This window comes from Mobula birostris, chromosome 2, assembly GCF_030028105.1.
Source record: "Mobula birostris isolate sMobBir1 chromosome 2, sMobBir1.hap1, whole genome shotgun sequence".
Lineage (NCBI taxonomy): Eukaryota > Metazoa > Chordata > Chondrichthyes > Myliobatiformes > Myliobatidae > Mobula > Mobula birostris.
This window is the reverse complement of record NC_092371.1, coordinates 68073471-68097377: the sequence shown is the minus strand read 5'-3', so window position 1 is coordinate 68097377 and position 23907 is coordinate 68073471. Positions and strand designations below refer to the sequence as shown.

At 45.3% G+C, this 23907-nt stretch overlaps 1 protein-coding gene across 2 annotated transcripts; it reads right to left on the bottom strand.

Moving 5' to 3' along the window:
- Window positions 1-6272: 6272 nt before the first annotated feature.
- On the bottom strand, window positions 6273-20912 carry rps21 (ribosomal protein S21). 2 transcript variants are annotated; one of them, XM_072242321.1, is made up of 6 exons: window positions 20814-20912; window positions 15386-15483; window positions 14925-14988; window positions 13148-13219; window positions 10444-10499; window positions 6273-6365 (listed from the first exon to the last, which is right to left on the bottom strand). In XM_072242321.1, exons 2-6 carry the CDS (start codon window positions 15433-15435, stop codon window positions 6356-6358), a joined length of 252 nt encoding a protein of 83 aa, XP_072098422.1. In that variant the 5' UTR covers window positions 15436-15483; window positions 20814-20912; the 3' UTR covers window positions 6273-6355. The 2 variants fall into 2 exon arrangements, with proteins under 2 accessions (XP_072098422.1, XP_072098431.1); XM_072242330.1 differs by lacking the exon at window positions 6273-6365 and having other exon boundaries at window positions 10440-10499.
- Between the last annotated feature and the right edge of the window lie 2995 nt (window positions 20913-23907).

The following is a 23907-nucleotide window of genomic DNA, read 5'->3' as shown; positions in this document are numbered from 1 at the left end:
ACAGAAGGCGGAGCAACGCCAGAAAAGGGCAGGGAACCACGCAGCCCCTGGTACCCTGTCCTCTTCAGAGGAGGAAGGAGTTGGGGGAGGCCAGCAGCCCCGGCGGAAGAAGCGGCTGGCAGAACAGGTGGAGAGGAGGAGAGAGAGGGGAGAAAGTCTGCTGGCCACCCCCCAAGTACAGGAGGCGGAGAGCAGCAGACGCACAGAGCTCCGGGAATCCGGGAGCAGAGCCACGGCTGGCACCCAGCAGCCGGAAGGGGAAGCAGCCCAGGAAGTCAGCAACCCCCCGGGCCCAGACCCAGAACCAGAACGGCCACACACGGAGGAGTACTACCAGCAGTACCTGAGCCCACAGGAGGTGGAAAACTTCACAAAGGCGGTGGGGATGAAGGCTCAGGATGGCAAGAGTGAGGACGGAGAGCAGCCAAAATAAAAGACTTAACGATGGCAGACCTTAAATTGGCGTGCTTGAATGTGCGAAGTTTGAAGAGTACTGGGCGATGCGTCAGCACGCTCCAGTACCTGGACACTATAAAGGCCGATGTGACCTTCCTCCAGGAGTGTGGACTACCACATCTCCGTAACTACCGGAGGTGGTCACGGTGGTGGAAAAAAGGTTTGTCGGTGTGGTCGGGGGGCAACGATTGTCGCGCTTCCGGCCTGGGGATTCTGCTGCGGGGAGGCAACTTCTCAATCACCCAAGTTAAAGAGGTGGTTGCGGGGCGCCTCCTGGTAGCAGACGTCAAATACCGGGGCACTCCGCTCCGGCTGATCAACGTGTACGCCTCCCCCGTGCGGAGCGAGCGGCTGGCCGTCTTCGAGCAGCTCCCACAGCTGCTGGTGACGACCCAGCCGGTCGTTCTGGCCGGAGACTTCAATTGCACCATTGATGCGGCTGGAGGACCCGGCAGTGCCGACGGCAGGCTAGACAGTACCTCTAGACTCCTGAGGGAAATGGTGAAGACAGCCAAGCTGCGCGACGCCTTTGGCACCCCCACAGGTGGAGCACAGCCGCAAGCCACCTGGACACGATCGGACGGCTCAGCCCGCTCCCGGATCGACTTCCTCTTCCTGTCTGAGTCCCTCACGGTCAGGTCCACCGACGTCACGCCGGTGTTCTTCTCTGACCACTGCCTTCTGAGAGCCACCTGTCACTTACGGGAGGACCAGAAGGCAGGCAGGGGGACGTGGAAGCTGAACGTAAAGCTGCTGACCCCAGAGAACATCGAGGAACTAGAGAGGGAGTACACAGGTTGGAGAACCTTGAAAGCCTTCTTTGATTCCCCGGTTCACTGGTGGGAAGCCACCAAGGAGAACATTAAGAGGTTCTTCATCCGCAAGGGTATTCAGAAGGCAAGGCAGGAGCAGAGGGAACTGCGTAAACTCCAGACAGAGTTGCAGCAACTTCTCCTTCTGCAGTCGAAGGGGGTGGATGTCAGGGAGGAACTGCGAGAGGTGAAGGGCCGGCAAGCCCAGCACCTCGCCGCCGAATCCTCCAAGATCATCTTCCGATCAAGGGTCCAAACCGTGGAGCAGGACGAGACGTGCTCACGCTTCTTCTTCCAAAAGGTGCACAGGGGGAGCTCTGTGATCCACAACCTTAAGGAAGAGGACGGCTCAGTCGCGTCCTCGCAGACCGACAAACTGAGGATCTGCAAGTCCTTCTATGCCGGTCTGTACGAGAAAAAGGCCACAGAATCCACAGCCTCCCGCAACTTCCTGTCGTCTATCACGCAGGTCTTAGACGACGGCAAGCGGGAGAGTCTGGATCAGCCACTGACCCTGGACGAGCTGACAGGCTCCATCTGTTCCTACGGGTCGGGTAAGACTCCCGGAAGCGACGGCTTACCGGCCGAGTTGTACTCGGCTCTGTGGAACTGGATGGGCCCAGACCTGCTGGAAGTGTACAACGCTATGCTTCTGGCCGGCAGTATGTCTGAGTCCATGAGGAAGGGCATCATCACCCTCATCTACAAGCAGAAGGGGGAAAGGGAGGACATTAGGAATTGGAGACCCATCTCTCTCCTGAATGTGGACTACAAGATCCTGTCCAAGGCTATCGCCAACAGGGTCAAGTCTGCTCTGGGACAGGTGATCCACCCGGACCAAACCTGTGCTGTACCGGGCAGGAAGATCTCAGACAGCCTCGCGCTGCTGAGGGACACCATCGCCTACGTGCAGGACAGGGGGGTGGACGCCTGCCTGGTCAGCTTGGACCAGGAGAAAGCCTTCGACAGGATATCGCACACGTACATGGCGGACGTGCTCTCCAAAATGGGATTTGGGGAGGGAATCCGGAATTGGATCAGACTGCTCTACACAGACATCCGTAGTGCAGTCCAGGTCAACGGGTGGGAAACAGACAGCTTCCCCATCAGGTCTGGAGTCAGGCAGGGCTGCCCCCTCTCCCCTGTCTTGTTTGTCTGTTGCATAGAACCCTTTGTGGAAGCCATCAGGAGGGATGAGGGCATAAGAGGGGTGACGCTGCCAGGCAGTGGAGGGACCCAAGTGAAAACCTCCCTGTACATGGACGACGTCACCGTCTTCTGCTCTGATCCGAGGTCAGTTCGCAGGTTGATTGGCACCTGCGAACAGTTCGAGCTAGCGTCGGGGGCCAGGGTCAACCGCACGAAGAGCGAAGCCATGCTCTTTGGCAACTGGCCCGACCGATCCAGCGTCCCCTTCACCATCAGGTCTGACCACGTGAAGGTGTTGGGGATCTGGTTCGGAGGGGCTGAGGCGTGCAACAAGAACTGGCAGGAGCGGACTGCCAAGGTGAAACAGAAACTGGGACTGTGGGGAGGGCGCTCCCTGTCGATAACGGGCAAGAACCTGGTCATCAAGTGTGAGGTGCTCTCAGGGCTGCTGTACTTGGCGCAGGTCTGGCCCGTCCCCCGCTCCTACAGCTCGGAAATCACGCGGGCTGTCTTCAGATTCGTCTGGGGATCCAAGATGGAGCGGGTGAGACGGACCGCCATGCACAAGTCCCTGGACAACGGGGGCAAGAACGTCCCCAATGTCGCCCTCACCCTGATGGCCAGCTTCGTATGTGGCTGCATCAGGTTGTGTGTAGAGCCCAGGTATGTGGGCACCAAGTACCACTATGTGCCCAGGTTCTACTTGTCGCCCTGGCTGCGAAGGATGGGTCTGGCCCCACTCCCGCGCAACGCCCCAGTCAGCTGGTCGTTGCCGGCATACCTATCCCACGTAGCAAAGTTCTTCCAGGAGAACGCCTTTGACCACAAGGCCATCAGGCAGTGGTCGGCACGAAGTGTCCTGCAGGCACTGCAGGAGAAGGACGTGATGGACACAGTGGGGTGGTTCCCTGAGCAGACTGTCCAGTTCATCTGGCAAAATGCCTCATCGCCAGATCTCACCAACAGGCACCAAGACCTCGCCTGGCTGGCGGTGAGAGGGGCCCTCCCAGTCAGAGCCCTCCTGTACGCCCGGAACGTCATCTCCGCACCCCACTGCCCACGGGAGGACTGCAGTGAGGAGGAGTCTGTGACCCACCTCTTTGCACACTGCCAGTTCGCAAAGAGGGTGTGGAGGAGGATGGACGGGCTAGTGTCACGTTTCATCCCCAGCAGCTGCGTGACAGAGGACTCTCTGATCTACGGGCTGTTCCCGGGGACGCACACGGAGACCAACATCCGGTGCTGCTGGCAGATCATCAACTCGGTGAAAGACGCTCTTTGGTCAGCCCGAAACTTGGTGATCTACCAGCACATGGAGATGTCAGTGGGAGAATGCTGCCGACTGGCACACTCTCGGCTGCAGGAGTACGTGCTGAGGGACGCACTGAAACTTGGTGCAGCCACCGCAAGGGCCCGGTGGGGAAGGACCACAGTATAGGTTTCTCCACCCGTGGGAGTGGGAGGGGTCGGTGGGCGAGGAGTATACCCCTCAACAATGAGATGCTAAGCTGAACTACTGGAGTGCCACATGGGTGGCTATAAACACGGGTATTTTACTGAGTATAATGGAAACGTATGTAAAGGATGAAAAGTTATTGAATGGTTTACTGTATATATTTATTTTTGAATAAAGTATATTTTGAAATAAAAAAAAAGTATACCATTCTGGGGGATGAACTCCCAAGAGAATGCCACAGAGACCAGGTTATTGACACTAAGCATGGGTCTGTGGTGCAGAAGGAAAAAAGGGAGAAGAGGGAAACAGTAGTGATAGGGAACTCAATATCAGGGGAACATGCAGGAGATTCTGTGGACATGAATGGGACACCCAAAAGGTGTGACCTGTACAAAAGTGACGGGTTGCACCTGAACCCAAGGGGGAACCAATATTCTCACGGCCAGGTTTGTTAGAGCTGTAGGGGAGGTTAAACTAATTTGGCAGAGGGGTTGAGAACCAGAATGAATGGACTCAGGATACAACATATAGTTAAAAATCAAAGTCAGACTGTCAGGAAGGGCTGGCAGATGATAGGATTGCAGCCAGCAGGGTGAGTATCAGTGCATTAGGAATGCAAAATCAAAAAGGGTAGCAAAGGTAGGAGAGAGGAGTTGGGCAATAAAATACATTGGAAAATGCATGGTCATGAACTTTGGTAGCAGAAATAAATGTACGAACTATTTTCTAAACAGGGAGAAAATCCAAAAATCGGACACGCCAAAGGCTTGGAAGTACTTTTGTAAAAACCCATGAAGTTAACTTAAGGGCTGAGTCAGTGGTGAGGGTGGCAAATGCAATGTAACCATTCTTTTTAAGAGGTCTACAGAGCTGGGATATGATGCCAAGGCTTTATAAGACAACGGTTGAGTTGTCACCTTGAGTACTGTGAATAGTTTGGGCTCCTCATCTAAGAAAGGCTGTGCTGGCATTGGAGAGGGTTCAGAGGAGGTTCACAACAATGATTCTAGGAGTGAAAGGGTTATCACACAAGGAATGTTTTAATAGCTCTGGGTCTGTACTCACTGGATCTTAGAAGCATGAGGGAGGAATATTGAAAACTTATGAACGTTAAAAAGCCTAGACAGGGTAGATGTGGGAAGGCTGTTTCCCATTATGGGGGAAGTATTGGACAAGAGTGGACCACCTCAGGATAGAGGATTGACTATTTAAAACAGAAGCAGAGGTATTTCTTTAGTCAGAGTGTGGTGAATTTGTTATCACAGGCAGCTGTGGAGGCCAGGTTGGTGGGTGTTTTTAAGGCAGAGCTTGACAGGCTCTTAATTGGACACAGGAAAGGTTATGGGGAGAAGGCTGGGGAGTCGGGCTGAGGAGAGAAAAAGGAGCAGCCACGATGGGCCAAATGGCCTAATTCTGCCCCCCCCACCACCTTATGGTCTTCCATGCAATTACAAATGTCTGAGTGAAGTCTGCTTTAGCACACTACTAAAAGTGACGTGTATTTCCTGATATTCTGCAGATGTAATAAGCTATTTGTGTAAATCTTATTTCTTCAAATGCTATAGATTAGATTCATTCAGTTACAGGATATTTAAGCTGACTTATAATTCCTCTTGGGTAGGGAAAGAAATCTTTTCAAAACACAAAGTTGGCATCAAAGCAGTATCATATTACTTCATACAAAAACTCATTATCTGTTTCACAATTGTTACTATTAAGGGCTGCTTGTTAAGTTTCCTCTGAAATTGAACTTTTTCTTTCCATAACAGTGCACCTGAATCTCTCCCACGTATAAATAGCTCAGTCTCTCAAAATCAGCAACTTTTCTGCAATAATAATGGTCAAAACAACCTGAAAATGTGCAAAGAGCACTTCAGTGCTCCTTTTTCAGGTTTGTTCATTTTTTTATATCGTTAATTACAATAAATCTTCCTTTAATTTAATCAGAATTTCTAAATCAAAATAAACATATTGGTAATCACAATAAAATGGCAGTATTAAGCAGATGGGATTTTCAGCTTTATAAATAAATTTGGTTGTAAAATTTGACCGAAGTTTAATGATTGTCATATCTGCATATCTTTGGTAAAGTACACTCAAAATTGTTAGTTCCATGGTCTGCAACAGCCATTTTTGATATGAAACAGCAATCCATAATACAGGACTGCAAGATCAGCAGACCTGTCAGAAAGCAGAGCCTGGAGAACACTGAAATTTGCCTTTTCTAATAAACATTTTAGCAGTACGTTTGATTGATGACAAGGCTTTGAAAGTAACACAGGTTAACATAACGGAATGGACTAGTTCAAATGTAAAGATTTGTCTGATGGATAATGTAATGTCATAATGTGAAATACTTAAACTACCAATTCATATATGTCCAATGATATATTCATCACTTATTGTAAAGGACAATGACCATAGTTTTGTTTATTTTTATTTCTATACAAACATCAGCCTTCCCGAATACGTCTTCTGCTTGTTAGACAGCCCTGAAAAGAAAAAGGACACATGTTAAAAAGCAAAAAAAATGTTAATTTACAAATTTTATGGCTTAATTAAATTTGATAATTCCATTAAGATTGCTGCTGACGCATGGAAGTACTGCAAGATCCAGCTCAAACCAATCAAGTTTGCTGATGATGCAACAGTGGTTTTCCTCATCAACAAGACGACATACAGAGAGCAGGTAGAGCGACTTACAGAATGCTATGAGCACAACTACTTCAGTCTCAACATGGACAAGATTAAAGAGATAATTGTGGACTCCAGGAAGGTGCACACTGGCTAATCCTCACCGTACATAAATGGGCTCCACTACAGAGAAAAACAGGAGCATTAAGTTTCTGGGAGTGCACGGAATGGACGATCTCATCTGGTCCCTCAACAATCTCCTTGATCCCTTACCATTAGGCAAGAGGTACTGTAGCATTAGGACAAGGACTGTTAGGATAGGAAACAGCTTCTTCCCCCAGGGTGTGAGACCACTGAACTCCCTGCCACCATCCATTGCATGTTGTATGAAGCATCAGTAGGGCTACACTGCTTACTTTTTAAATGCGTGTTGTAAATGCACCTTATGCTAAATATCAATCTTCTGGAATATATTTTATAATTTGTTAATTGATTTGTGGTAATATTCAGAGTTCAAAATAAATTTATTATCTATGCTCGACTCCATTTCACTGCTTAAAGCGTCTATTAATCACTGAGGAAGACTGAGACATTGAGTTAACAGAAGGCAAGCAGGAGTTTCAGCACTGACTGCCTGCCTTTTGACCACTGCCGGAGAAGGAATCGGTGAGGCCTGTCACTGTGTGGCAGGCAGGTAGTCCTCTCTGTCTCGTGTGGTGTCGGTGATACATGATGGTATCGTGGTTCTGCAGTTATGGATTGGACTTGGACTGTGGACTTTTTCAGACCCATAGTTTTTACATTGTTTTTTTTAAATCGCCTGTTCCTTTTGTTTTGTTGGGTGAACAGAAGGTGTTTGGGGGTTGGTGTTCTGTTAGTGCCCTGTCTTTTTTTTCTTTTGTGGCTATCTTGAGAAATTCAAATTTTAGAGTTGTATATGGGCACATGCTTTAATAGTAAATGAACCTTTGACCTTTGAACCATATACAATCCTGAGATTCATTTTCTTGCAGGCATAATCAATAAACCCAATAACCATAATAGAATCAATGAAGGACCATAGCAATAAGGCAGACAATCAATGAGCAAAAGACAACAAACTACAAATACAAGAGAAATAATACTAATAAACGTGTTGTATGTGAATTATACATTCTGCGTTGTACACCTTGGCCCCAAGGAAAGCTGTTGTTTCGTTTGACAGTACATAGGGTTGAATAACAATAAACTTGAACCTGACTTGAACTGAATTTCCACATTCATGAAGCAAAAAATACACAACTATTTAAATTGTGGAAAATTAATTTCTACTTGATAGTAAAATTGAGAATACTATGAACATCCGACAGATTCACTTGCATTTGAAAAGACCTGTAAACCCTGACAAAAGAGGAAACTACAAAGCAATTGCACAGACCTGATTGTTATTTCCTAGATTATTTTATAGTGTCTTCTACTTTTCATATTTACTTGACATTTTTAAATAACACAAAAGTAAAACTTAAACATAAAAAAATCCCCACAAATGATATCTAAAACTTCTGACAAACTTCTATAGATGTGTAGTGGGAAGTGTACTGACTGGCTGCATCACAGCCTAGCATGGAAAGACCAACACCCTTAAACGTGAAATCCTACAAAAAGAAGCGGATTCGGCACAGTACATCATGGGCAAAGGCCCCCATCTATATGAAATGCTGTCGTAGGAGGGCAGTGTCCATCAAGTACCCCACCACCCAGGCCATGCACTTTTCTCGCTGCTGCCATGAAGTAGGTGCAAGAGCCCCAGGATTTGCACCACCAGCTTCAAGAACAGTTACTATCTACTCCTCAGCCATCAAGTTAGAGAAGTCAATGTTCATATTGACTTCTCAATGTTCATCAGGTTGGAGGCTACCCAGACATAAGGTGTTGTTCCTCCAACCTGAGTGTGGCTTCATCTTTACAGTAGAGGAGGCCATGGATAGACATATCAGAATGGGAATGGGATGTAGAATTAAAATGTGTGGCCACTGGGAGATCCTGCTTTCCCTGGCGGACAGAGCGTAGGTGTTCAGCGAAACGGTCTCCCAGCCTGCACCGGGTCCTGCCAGTATATAGAAGGCTGCATCGGGAGCACCGGACGCAGTATGTCACCCCAGCCGACTCATAGATGAAGTGTCGCCTCACTGGGAAGGACTGTCTGGAGTTCTGAATGGTGGTAAGGGAGGAAGTGTAAGGGCATGTGTAGCACTTGTTCCGCTTACAAGGCTAAGTGCCGGGAGGGAGAGATATCGGTGGGGAGATATGGGGGGGACGAATGGTCAAGGGAGTCGCGCAGGGAGTGCTCCCTGCGGAAAGTGGGGCGGGGGGGGGGGGGAGGGAAAGATGTGCTTGGTGGTGGGATCCCGTTGGAGGTGGCGGAAGTTACGGAGAATTATATGTTGGAGCCAGAGGCTGGTGGGGTGGTAGGTGAGGACAAGGGGAACCCTATTCCTAGTGGGGTGGCGGGAAGATGAGGTGAGAGCAGATGTGTGTGAAATGGGAGAGATGTGTTTGAGAGCAGAGTTGATGGTGGAGGAAGGGAAGCCCCTTTCTTTAAAAAAGGAGGACATCTCCCTCGTCCTGAGAGCAGATGCTGCGGAGACGGAGGAATTGCGAGAAGGGGATGGCATTTTTGCAAGAGACAGGGTGAGAAGAGGAATAGTCCAGGTAGCTGTGAGAGTCTGTAGGCTTATAGTAGACATCAGTAGATAAGCTGTCTCCAGAGACAGAGACAGAAAGATCCAGAAAGGAGAGGGAGGTGTCGGAAATGGACCAGGTAAACTTGAGGGCAGGGTGAAAGTTGGAGGCAAAATTAATGAAATCAACGAATTCAGCATGTGTCTTTCCCTCCAAACCCCCCCCCCCTTTCCGCAGGGATCGCTCCCTACACGACTCCCTTGTCCATTCATTCCCCCCATCCCTTCCCACCGATCTCACTCCCGGCACTTATCCTTGTAAGCGGAACAAGTGCTACACATGCCCTTAGACTTCCTCCCTTACCACCATTCAGGGCCCCAGACCGTCCTTCCAGGTGAGGCGACACTTCACCTGTGAGTTGGCTGGGCTGATATACTGCGTTCAGTGCTCCCAATGCAGCCTTCTATATATTAGCGAGACCCGACACAGGCTGGGAGGCCATTTCTCCGGCTCTGTCCGCCAGGGAAAGTAGGATCTCCCAGTGGCCACACATTTTAATTCTACGTCCCATTCCCATTCTGCTATGTCTATCCACGGCCTCCTCTACCGTCAAGATGAAGCCACACTCAGGTTGGAGGAACAACACCTTATATTCCGTCTGGGTAGCCTCCAACCTGATGGCATGAACATTGACTTCTCTAACTTCTGTTAATGCCCCACCTCCCCTTCGTACCCCATCTGTTATTTATTATTATATATAGAACATAGAATAGTACAGCACATTACAGGCCCTTCAGCCCACAATGTTGTGCCGACCCTCAAACCCTGCCTCCCATATAACCCCCCACCTTAAGTTCCTCCATATACCTGTCTAGTAGTCTCAAATATTTTCTTTTCTCTCTCCTTTTTCTCCCTCTGTCCCTCTCACTATACTCCTTGCCCATCCTCTGGGCTTCCCCCCTCCCACTTTCTTTCTCCCTAGACCTCCCATCCCATGATCCTCTCCCTTCTCCAGCCTCATATCCCTTTTGCCAATCAACTTTCCTCCTCTTAGCTCCATTCCTCCCCCTCCACTCTTACTATCTCATCTTTCAGTTAGTCCTGACGAAGGGTCTCGGCCCAAAACGTCGACTGTACCTCTTCCTACAGATGCTGCCTGGCCTGCTGCGGTCACCAGCAATTTTTATGTGTGTTGCTTGAAATTCTAGCACCTGCAGATTTCCTCGTGTTTGCATTTACAACCAAAATCAAAATGAGTTTCAAAATGTAGCTTACTTGGCCACAATCCCGTCGTTTTTTGCTAGCCTTAGGATACAATCATCTGATTCACCCTGTTAAAAAAGTAAAAATGTGAAGTCTTCAAATGCAACGTAGATCAAATAGCATTCCATTGTCACCAAAAACAAATGAGTGAACGTAAACAATGTGGTCTGTGCAGGTATGGATAAAATTGCAATTCTACACAGTTAGCTCAAAAATATGTACTTACAATATATTGTGGTATCACACAAGTTACTTTCAACAGAAGCACAAATTGGATTTTGACTCACCTACACTCAAACAGTTGTCTCTATGTTATGTATATTTTCATGGATTCCAATCACACTTTCAACATGATTAGTTACTGACAATAACCATTATCCACAAAATGAACCTGAGCAAAGCCCTGGACCTCCTGGAATTTACCTACCACCACATCTGGTCTGCAGCAAATGCAATCCTAATGGTTCAATAACCCCAAAACATGTCAGGCAGGTGTCTCCTCTATACTAATTATCATCCCTCCACACTAATCACCAGGCTTCAAACCCTGGACCTCTGCACCTCCCTCTACAATTGAAGCCTTGATTTCCTTATTGGGAGACCACACTCAGCATGGATTGGCAATAACTTCTCCTGACAATCAAGTCTGAGGATGCATGCTTAACCTACTGCTCTATCCTCTCTAAACTCATGACTTTGTGGCTAAGCATAGCTCAAAATCAATGAATAAATATGCCAACAACACCGCTGTTGGTAGAATCTCAGATAACGACCTCGAGGTGGCACAGCAATGAAATAGATTGGCTGGTTGACTGGTATTGCAACAACGACCTTATACCAGTATCAGAAACAGCACACTAGTCCTCAATGAGGGGTCAGCAGTAGAAAGGGTGAGATGTTTCAAGTTCCTGGGCGTCAACATCTTGGGGGATCTATTCTGGACCCAACACATTGCTGCAATCAAAGTATACACGCCAGTGATGCTACTTCATTAAGTAGTTGAGAAATTTTGTTTTGTCATCAGAGACTCAAGCATTTCAGTACTGAGGGGAACATTCTGACTTGTTTTATCAGTCTGTATTGAGGCTCCATTTCACAGGATTGCAAGAGGGATGTAAGTTCAGCTAGCTCCACCATGGGCACAATCCTCCCCAACATAGAGGATATTTTCAAGAGACAGCCCCTCAAAAAGGATGTATTCATCACTAAGGATTTGCCATCTGGGAGATCCTCTCATTACTACCATTACACAGGAGCCTAAGACAGAAATGGCTTATCCCCTGCCACCATCAAATTTCTGGGTGATCCGTGAGCCCATGATCACTACCTCGATATTCCTTTTGTTTACTGCACTACTTATTTTTATACAGTAATTTTTATCTCTTTGCTCTGTACTCTCACAGAACAACAAGTTTCACAGCATACAAGTCAGTGATTAATAATCCCGATTCAGATTTTGGTTATTCTCACTCAATGAGGACTATAACTAAGCTCTGTTTCTCCCCCAGAACTTCAATCAAGAGTAAATAAAATTGTGAACAAATTAAGGCAACAGAAAACTTCGGTGCCACGGTAGCGTAGCAGTTAATGTGACGCTATTACAGCTCGGTGTGTTCTGCAGTTCAGAGTTCAATTCTGATAAGGAGTCTCTGTACATCCTCCCCGTGGAATGTATGGGTTCTCCCCGGGTACTCTGGTTTCCTCCCACAGTCCAAAGATGTATCAGGTAGGTTAACTGGTTGTTGTACATTGTCCTATGATTAGGTTAGGGTTAACGGGGTTTGCTGGGCAGGCACAGCTCAAAGGGTTGGAAGGGCCTACTCTACACTGAATTGCTAAAATTAAAAATAAATAAAAGTAATGATCTACTACTTTGTCAATTCTTCTTCCTTATCCAGTACCATCACTTTGCCTCAAGACGATCGGAATAATGCGTGAACTTAGAAGTTATAATGAAGCACTTTCTCCTTTGGCTTTGACCAAAAAACATGGTCAAGCCAAGACACTTCAACAGAAATCACACTAGAATTGGAGCCCAATCGTAATGAATAAACCTTCACATGTATCACATTAATATAGAGGGGGTAAAAGATCTTGCTGACAATTATTTTTATTTACGCTGAATCTGGTGCAAAGATGGGGTGAAATTTTTGATTTAAACATCTGAAAAGTTGTGATTTCTGGGAAATGTACACATACATTTATAGGGATCCCATGTAAATGACTGAGATAAAGAAATTCTAAGGAACCCCTACCCCACCCCCGTAAAAAATTCCCATCAATGTATATCCTTATTTAAAAGAGCTACATTTCAGCACACGTTCATTCATTTATTGAGATGAAGTGCAGGATAGGCACTTCAAGCTACACTACCCAGCAATCCCCCGATTTAACCCCAGCACAATTTACAATGACCAATTAACCTACCAACCGGCATGTCTTTGGACTCAGAGGACCCAGAGGAAACCCATACGGTCACGTGGAGAACACAAAAAAATCGTTATAAGCAGCGGTGGGAAATAAACTAAGATCACCTGTAAGGCATTATGCTACCCACTACACTACTGTGCTGACAAGTAAATGGCAAATGCAAGATCATCATTAACGTGCAATTTCACACATCACTACTAAGCTCCTTTAGCAATCCAGTAGTTTAATACTATAAAAGGATAATAAACTGCAAGTAACGATTTACTTTATTCCAAACTGTACATACCATCCTACGAATAGCTCCACAGATGGCATAGGTTTTGTGTTGCCCATTGAATCTCCCAGTTACTTTATCCACCTAAGATGAAAGATTTCAACAGATAAATTATTCAAACACCAAAGAGATGTTTTGGAAACCTAAAGGCAAAGTCTATAACCAAGTCAGGTACAAAGTCTGGTCATTGTACCAGAGCTGGTATATTTGATTAAGTGAAGGTGAGAGCTGAGAAGAACAATGTAGATGATATGAATATCAATAATTAGAAGGCCAAAGAAATAACTGAAATTAGGAAGCAGGGTCAGCAATGACAGATGGATATAAAAAGACAATGGATGCAAAACAAGTGTGAATGGATGTTTCTCCAGACTGCTTGGAGCTATACAGTAGTTACTGTTAGGACAATTACTCTTTTTGTATATACATTAACAACTTGGATTTTGGTGCCAATGCTTACGTACGAAGAATACAGATGACACAAAACCCAGGAATGCAGCAGTGAGAATGATAGTAAAAGAACACCCATAAAATAATTTGTTAGGTAGGTATTGAAAATATGAATGGTTTTGATGCATCTCATTCCTAAACATGAACCTCTACAGTGCATGCAATTCAGGCAAACAACAATACAACTAATATTCCGGTTAAAATGGATTTTAAGAGTTCTGTCTTGTGTGTATCTAAAAGGAAGTTTAAGTTTTAAAAATCTCTTTTGAACTTGGTTAGTTTAGTCAATAAGTATAGAATGATACAACATGGAAAATGACCATTTGGGACCACCTTGCCTCATCCACATCTGATACATCTCTGCTCTTCCCTACAGTGCTGTAAATACTTTCATACAAGTAGACATCTAACTTCCTTTGGAATATTATTACGAAATCTGCTTCCAGCATAGGCAATGCAACTCTGAAAGCAAATCTCTATAGTTGCAAGATATCCAAAGTAGAAATTTTAAAAAATGCCGGAAATTCTCAAGTCAGCCAGGAGAGAGGTAACATATTAGTTTGAAGACTTTTAAATCAATCAAGTTTAAGTTGTAGAGAAAGGGGAAGGTACATTTTATTTCATTTCAGACATTTGTTTTGTTATTTTTAAATAAGACATACCTTGACTACCCTTTCATGCAGCACCATCTACCATCATTTGTACAATTCAAACTTCCCCATGTCAGCTCCATGGGAGACCTTTTTTTAAGGATCTATTTTTTCCCTACTCCTCTTTCTGCATAACAATCCAATCTCTGCCACTTAAATTCTTACAAAAATTTACCAACTTGAATTATTAGTTTGTTTCTTTCTCCATACATACTGTTTGACCTGCTGAATACCTACAGTATTTTCTGTTTTTCTCTCTTAAGGTGTAGACTAATGCTTTTTGCTGGTAACTTAGATCAGTGCCTACTGTTTTCTACCAGCTTGAGCACCAGAAACTGTTTCTATTTGATCAAGATAATTTATTTTGAACGAAGAGGCAACAAATTACCCAGCTCATTCCCTCAATGCAACACTCTTGACTGCTAATATACATTTTCCTGCCATACAGTTTTCTGATTGGGCACCTTACATCATATCGACTGTGTAAAAACATTCCCTTTGGTTGCTTGTGTGAAACCTGCCCACCATTTCTCCTCATTTAGTCTCACAATTGTCCTAGATATTACATATTTTCCCTTGTCAACCTGACCACAAGAACGTAAGTATTTCCAATACTGACCATACAAATTCTAACCATAGTTATAAGATGTAATAAGACTTACAGTCTGAATTAATTATATATAACTTACCTCAGCAAGGTTGATTTGAATAGAGGCATGGTCCTTAGCACCAATAATTCTGTTGCTAGCAGAGCTAAAAGACAAAAATTAACAAATCAACATAGATTAACACATGTAATACATGTCACCATGTGCAAATATTTAGATTAGCTCTATTTGTCACATATACATGGAAATATCAAATATGCGGTGAAATGGTAATTTGTTATCAATGACCAACACAGTCCAAGGATTATGCTGGAGGCAGTCTAGAAATGTCATCATTTTCTGGCGCCAACATAGCCCATCCACAACTCAGTAACCCTAACCAGTACATCTGTGGAATGAGAGAGGAAATCGGAACAGCCATAGGAAACTCAGAAGAAGTAATGGAGAGGTCAGGAATCGAACCCTGATCTGAGATCGCTGGCACTGGAAAGCATTAAACTAACTACTATGTTGACATGCCCTGACACTCATTTCATACCCACCATTTGCGTGGAACATAAAGATCAACAAATTCTCCTGCGTCGTTCTGCATGTTGGATTTAGTTCAGTTGGAGGACTTCTATTTAGATGTGACAAAGATCTACAGAGATAGAAAAATAAGAACACATTACTACAGATATTCTCTACAGGCTGTTTCAGTTAACTGTTAAGCCTCCTTGTTGTTAAACACTCCTTTCATTTCGTCACTTCATTTTCAGCAACACCTGCCTAACATTTGTCCAGAATTACACATGGCAGAATAACTCAAAAACGAGGAAACCTGCAGATGCTGGAATTTCCAGCAACACACATAAAAGTTGCTGGTGAATGCAGCAGGCCAAGCAGCATCTCTAGGAAGAGGTACAGTTGACGTTTCCTGCCGAGACCCTTCATCAGGACTAACATTCTCCTAACTCCTATCATTTCGGATCTCCCCCTACCCCTTTCAAATCTCTTACTAGCTCTTCTTTCAGTTAGTCCTGATGAAGGGTCTCAGCCCAAAACGTCCACTGTACCTCTCCCCAGAGATGCTGCCTGGCCTGCTGTGTTCACCAGCAACTTTGATGTGTCTTGGCAGAATAACTTGAGTTTTCTATAAATCCCATTAATTAACTGAACAGCTATTTATGAATAAATGAAAAACCAAAGAAAAATAATGCGGGTGCCACTGACAGGCCTGTTTACTACAGTTCTTAACTGCACGAGATGAGAATGGGAGTCTCAGCTTTTAAATGCAACAATGAAATATATTTACATCACAGAAGTGGAACTGACTTGGAGGTGCTGGTGTTCACATGCTTCAGCACAGGATGAAATATAGGTGGATAAAAACAGGTTCTTGTTGATTTATATAAAAATACTTTTATTGAGTTAATGATTTTCATTTATGTGGCACTTTGAATATAAAACACTTAATGGAGATGGTTGCATTGCAAAGAGAAAAATATGGTATAAATCCAAAAGCAAGAGATGAACCAAAGAGAAAAGCAGATAATCAAAAAGTTGTTAAATAAACCTTAAAAAGGATAGCGAGACAACATTAGTGGAGGAAAAGGATACAGAAGAGGCCAGGTAGGTCTAACAAGTGATGCGTTACCATATTAATCAGAATCTGGTTTAGCATTCAATAGCATGCGTCATGAAATGTGTTAACTTTACAACAGCAGTACAATGCAATACGTGATAAATATAGAGGGGAAAAAAGGAGTTACATTCAGTATATTTGTCTCTTAGGAAGTTCAAATAAGTAGAGCAAAAAACAGAAATAAAAAAGTAGTGAGGTAGTATTCATGGGTCCAATGTCCATTTAGAGATCGGACGGCAGAGCTGTTCCTGGATAGCTGAGTGAGTGCCTTCAGGCTTCTGTACCTCCTTCCTGACAGCAACAATGAGAAAAGGGCATATCCTGGGTGGTGGGCATCTTTAATGATGGACTTAGGCACCACTCCCACTACGAAGGCTAGTACCCACGAGAGCTGACTGATTTACAACTCTCCGCAACTTACTTCCATCTTATGCAGTAGTCAACCCTGCCCCCCCCATACCAGATGGCGATGCGGCCAATCTGAATGCTCTCCATGGTATATTTGTAAAAGTTTGAGTGCTTTAGTTGACATACCAAATCTCCTCAGATTCTAATTGAAGTATAGCTGTGGTCTTACCTTCTATTTTATGTTGTGCCTAGGTTAGGTCCTCAGAGACACTGACACCCAGGAACTTGAAATTGCTCACTCTCTCCACTTCTGATCTCTCTATGAGGATTGGTTTGTTTCCCTTTGTTACCCTTTCTAAAGACCACAATCAGCTCTTTGGTCTTACTAATATTGAGTGCAAGGTTGCTGCTGCGACAGCACTTAACTATCTGGTATATCTCATTCCTGTACGTCCTTTTGTCAACATTGGTTGTCTCATCAGCAAATTTATAGATGGCATTTTAGCCACACAGTCACGAGTGCAGAGGGAGTAGAGCAGTGAGCTAACTGTGGTGCATCAATGTTGATTGTCAGCGAAGCGATGGTGGTCTTCTGTTTAGGAAGTCGAGGATCCAGTTAGAGAGTTAAATTAAGGGAAATGGCTAAAAATATTCGAACCTGATTGCAAAATATTAAAACCCAGGTTCTAATCTAGGCTATTAAACATAGGGTTACGCATGAGCTGTACTTGAGCTATGATTCAGATCGGTCTGGCTGTACTCCAGAGCACCATGAGTAAAATAACACAATCATAGTTTATGTAGACAGCATGAAATCAGAACTGAAGCAGACTATGTGGACAGCGTGTGGTCAGAACCGAATCACGAAAAATGGAGCTGTGAATGAGCAAATCTACTGCACTTCCGTGGTAGTGAATTTGACAGGTAGAACATTTGAGAGAAGGGATTTCTTCTCTTCTCAGTACTACGTTTTCCCTTACATTCTCTGAAGCTGAGTACACAGATGTTTCAACGAGTGGACAGCCGCAAGGCTGCGGGACCAGATGGCATCCTAGGGTGAGTACTCAGGGTGTGCACAACACAACTGGCAGGTGTGTTTACTGATATTTTAATCTCTCCCTCTCCCAGTGTAGAGTGCCCTCCTGCTTCAAATTATCCATCATTGTCCCTGTACCAAAAAAGACCAACATGCCTGAACGACTGACGTCCTGTCCCACTCACCTCAATAATAAGCAAATGCTTTGAGAGGCTGGTCAAGGACCATATTTGCAGCTTGCTACCACCCAAACTGGACCCCCTACAATTTGCCTACCGACACAACAGATCGACAGCTGACACAATAGCCAAAGCTCTACATACCATCCTCACACACCTGGAGAAGAAGGATGCTTATGTGAGAATGTGTTCTTGGACTACAGTTCAGCATTCAACACCACAGTTCCATCCAGACTTGACAAGAAGCTCAGAGACCTCAACCTTGTGCAGCTGGATTCTGGACTTCCTGTCAGATGGCCAGCAGACAGTAAGAGAGTAATCTGCTAATTAAATTTGACGACATTACATTGATTGGCCTTATCTCAAACAATAACCAGGTGGCCTACAGGGAAGAAGTCATCTCTCCAACACAGTGGTGTCAAGAAAACAACCTCTCCCTCAATGTCGCAAAAATAAATGAGCTGGTTGTGGATTACAGGAGGAATGGAGATGGGCTAAATCCTATTGACATCAATGGATCTGGGGTTGAGAGGGTAAACTGCTTGAAGTTCCTCGGCATCCACATCATCGAAGACCTCACGTGGTCTGCACACACCAGCTGTGTAGTGAAAAAGGCACAACAGCACCTCTTTCACCTCAGGCGGTTGAGGAAGTTTGGTATGGGCCCCCCAAATCCTAATAACTTTCTACAGGAACACAACTGAGAGCATCCTGACTGGCTGCATCACTGCCTAGTATGGGAACTGTACCTCCCTTAATCACAGGACTCTGCCGGAGTGGTGCGGACCGCCCAGTACATCTTTAGTTGTGAACTTCTCATGATTCAGGACATTTACAAGGACAGATGTGTAAAGAGGGCCCATAGGATCACTGGGGACCCGAGTCACCCCAACCATAATCTATTCCAGCTGCTACCTTCTGGGAAACGGACCGCAGCATAAAAACCAGGACCAACAGATTCCGGAACAGCTTCTTCCACCAGGCCATCAGACTGATGAACTCACGCTGATTTGAGTGTACTCTATATTATATTGACTGTTCTACTTATAAATTACTATGATTGTACATTGCACATTTAGACGGAGACGCAACGCAAAGATTTTTACTCGTGTATGCGAAGGATGTCAATGTCATGGCCCTGGGTTGCAGACACCACAGCCTGTCAATATGTTGTGTTCTTCAGTAAAATTAAATCTGAATGTTGAACACCAGCCTAATGTCTCCTTATACGAGTGTCATCTTAGCTGGAACTAGTCTGGTGAATAATCACTGTACCCCCTGTGGCAAGTACATCACTTTGTTTTAGAGATTAATCTGTATACAAATGTTTCAGGTGTGTTTTTTTGACCAAGCACTACATAATCACAGTAAGACATCAACTCCTAGAATCAAATCTTGCAGTAAAAAAGCCAATGTGCCATTTGCCTGTCGTTCTAATTGTTTGCTGCACCTAAAAGTTGGCTTTTAGTGACTTGATTACAAGGATATTTAGAACATTCACATTAACCCATCTCTCAATGCTTAAAATGGACATCTTTTTCTTTTCATGCATTACATGACATGAATCATGCTATTATCCACTCACTCAGCATGCTATATCCCTCTTTGCATTTACCTTCCTACTCACTCTCTCAAATATTTATGAGGCAACAACATTAGGCATGTGGCAATCACTCCCCTTAGCCAAATCATAGATTTAAATCATGGATCAGTGGGGTATAAGCACAATGTAGTTATAATACAATATGCAAAACTAAGAGGTACTTTTTGCAAGTGCTCTTTACTGGTCTTGGTTCTGAGATTTAACCACTTATATAGTGTTTGTTATAGTTCCACTTCCAGACTCAACCACTTCCAGCTGAGTCAAGACTCCATACAGACTCAAGACTATGGGTAAAACCATCAGTTTATTTCCATATACTTCCAAAATCTCAGTAAAGACACTAATACAACCACAAGTATGTGGAAAACAGCTGATTTGTGTGTCAACACACACACAAGATGCTGGAAAAACTCAGCAGGCCAAGCAGCATCTATGGAAGAGTATAGTCGCCCTTTCAGGTCGAGATCTTCCTTGATGATTGTGTCATGTGCTGCACTCCATGATGACCCACTTTACAAGTTTCAATGGAACAAGACTGCTAATGAATCTACTTAAGAGTTCCCTGAGTGTGAAGTTTCCCGGTTCATATCCCAATCCAAAGATGACAAAAATACAGAATAGTACTCAATGTGTTACTGTAGCTAAGTGGTGCACAGCTAAGGTGGTATCATTCTGCCGTATGGTTAAACCAGCTTTATTTGGGGGTGGGGGTGAAATCTGACGGTAATTATTGCAAGAGGCAAAGCAATATCTCTAGTAAATATTTCTCACATTAAGGTAACTAAAAGGGATAACCCTTTCGCTGTAACGTGGCTGTTTGTGGGAGCTTCCTGTGCACACGTCGCCTTCTATGTTTCCCTCAACTTTGGGACATCATAAATTCCTCAGAAGACCCTTCGGAAACACACGGAAGGAACGTAGCCCGCCTTCAGTACCTGGGGAGTCCGGTACTGCCTACACACGGTCCGGGAACCAACAGCTCGGCGGGACCGGCGCGCCCGCCTCGTACACGCGGTGGCCCAAATCCCAACAACTAGGTTCCCTTGTTCATCATCAGCCCGACCGCGGCCAGAATCACGGCCGCCTTCTGTCTCCCACGCCGCTGATGCTAAGACCTGTGCTGTGACCGGGCTCTGAAGCACCCTCCACGAATTTTCCCTCACTCACAGCCCGGACTTACCTCCACGCAAATGGCCGACACCGAAAAGAAAGGGGCTCCCTTTGCGGACGTGACGTCAATAATCGGCGCACTCCATTTCCGACTCGTCTGCCTTTCTTGACGAACCTTCGCTTGTCAGGTTGCGCGCGCACTGCGGGGCAAATAATGAACGGTCCCGCTTTCTCATACCCATGGGGGAACAACAGCATTACTGATTGATTGATTTATTCTTGTCACATGTACTGAGGTACAGTTAACAAACATGCCATTCATACAGACTGTTTTCACCACATCAGTCTTTTGAGGTAGTGCGCGGGAAAAGCAATAACATAAAGCAGACTATAATGCTACTGTGTTAAAGATACAGAGAGCCTCCCATTAAAGCCCATCACATCAGCCAATGGCATCCAATTGTACTATTAATAAACCTAACAATTTTCAAATTAAAGTCGATCTTATTGCCATAGTCACAAGAAAAATACATAAATTATATGAAAGAGCACTTTGTAGTGCAAAGTCTCCTGTAGAAACATGCATAATTCACAAAAGCGCACATACAATGCTGGAGGAACTCAGCAGGCCAGGCAGCAACTATGGAAAAAGAGTACAGTCAATGCTTCAGGCCTAGACTTTTCATCAGGACTGAAACAAAGTATAAGAAGTTAGAGCAAGAAGGAGGAAGAAGTACAAATTTTAGGAGGAAGAAGTACAAATTTTAGGTGAACAGGAGGGTTAGAAGGGGGAGGAGGACCAGAGGGAGGTGATGGACACGTAAGGAGATGAGGTGAGAAAGGGAAATGGGAAAGGGTGAAGATTTGGGGGAGGTGTGGGAGCAATTACTGGAAGTTCGAGAAATTGATGTTTATGCCATTGGATTGGAAGCTACCCAGACAGAACATAAGGTGTTGCTCCTCCAATCTGGAAGTGGCCTCATTGCGACACTAGAGGAGGCCATGGACTGACCTATTGTAATAGGAATGGGAAGTAGAATTGAAATGGGTGGCCAATGTGAGATCCTGCTTTTTCTGGTGGATGGAGAGTAGGTGCTCGGTGAAGCAGTCTCCCAATCTATGTCAGGTCTCACTGATATACAGGAGCCCACACCAGGTGCACTGGATACAGTAATAGCCCCAACAGACTCACAGGTGAAGTGTCGCCTCAACTGAAAGGATTGTTTGGAGCCCAAAATAGGAGTGAGGGAGTAAGTGTAGGGGCAGGTATGACACTTGTTCCGCTTGCAAGGATAAGTACCAGGAGGGAGGTCAGTGGGGAGAGACAAATGGACATTGGAGATGGCGGAAGTTATGGAGAATTATGTGCTGGACACTGAGGCTGGTGAGGACAAGAGGAACCCGATTCCTGATGGAGCAGTGGGAGGATGGGGTGCACGAAACAGAAGAGGCGCGGGTGAGGTCAGCATTGATGGTGGAGGAAGGAAAGCCCCTTTCTTTGAAGAAACAGGACATCACATTAGTTCTGGAATGAAGAGCCTCATCCTGAGAGCAAATGCGGTGGAGATGGAGGAACTGAGAGAAGGGGATGGCAATTTTACAAGTGACAGGGTGATAAGAGGTATAGTCCAGGTTGCTGTCTCCAGAGACAGAGACAGAGAGATTGAGAGAGGGGAGGGAGGTGTTGGATATGGACCAGGTAAACTTGAGGGCAGGATGAAAGTTGGAGGCAAATTTGAGGACGTCGACGAGCTCGGCATGGGTGCAGGAAGCAGCACCGATGAAGTCGTCGATGTAGCGTAGGAAAAGTGAGGGAGTGACACCGATGTAGACTTGGAACATGGACTGTTCCACATAGCCAACAAAAAGCCAGGCATACCTGGGACCCATAACTACACCATTGGTTCGAAGGAAATGGGAGGAGCTGAAGGAGAAATTATTGAGAAATTATTAATTCACAACCACTGACGTTGAGATAGGGCTCACTTTGAGGCTGGTCTGACGTGTTGTTTACACCTCCTCCCTCACTACCATTCAGGGCCCCAGACAGTCCTTCCAGAGAGGCAACACTTCACCTGTGAGTCTGTGGGGGTGATATACTGTGTCTGGTGCTCCCGGTGTGGCCTCCTGCATATCAGTGAGACCTGACGTAGATTGGGAGACTGCTTCACCAAGCACCTACGCTGTGTCCGCCAGAAAAAGCAGGATCTCCCAGTGGCTGCACATTTTAATTCCACTTCTCATTCCCATTCCGATATGTCAATCCATGGCCTCCTCTTCTGTCGCGATGAGGACATACTCAGGTTGGAGGAGCAACACCTTATATTTCATCCGGGTAGCCTCCAACCTGATGTATGAACATTGATTTCTCGAACTTCCGGTAATGCCCTACTTCTCTATTCCCAGACATCCCACCTCTCCCGGAAGTTCCAGGAGTCTCCCGCATATCAATAGTGGCTCCCTGATGCCCGGAAGTTATATATAATATCACGGAAATCAATTTTTTGAGAGGGAGAGGGAGAGGGAGAGCGAGCCTCCTGATTGGTCTCTCTTCATGCTAAGAGTGGTCCCCAACCACCGGGCCGCAAGGAAACAGTATGATTTGGCGATAGGAAACAATGTGAGTCAGCTGCACCTTTCCTCATTCCCTGTCGCGCGCGGTTGAACAAACGCGTGTGAGGTCATTACGCACGCGGCATCCATGTCAGCGCGGGAAAAAGATCAACTCCTCGAGCTTGCAAATGACGATGGGCTGAAAAGTTTGTTTGACGTAACATCTCTGCCGGCATTCTGGATCAAAGTCAAGGCTGAATATCCTGAGGCAGCCACGAAAGCACTGAAAACATTGCTTCCATTTCCAACATCGTATCGCTGCGAAGTGGGGTTTTCTGCAATGAATGCAACGAAAACTAAATTGCAGAATAGATTGGACACAAGGAACCCCCTTCGAGTATTGCTGTCTCCCATCACCCCTTGATGGCACCGTCTTGTTGCAGGAAAACAAGCCCAGAGCTCCCACTGATTCAGCGATATTGGTGTGTTGTAATGATTTTACATGTTCATACGAGGACAATATGTGCTGTGTGTTTAATATCCAAACGTTACTTAAAATGTTATGATGCTATTGACTTATAATTGACTTATCGCTATATTCATGTGAGGAA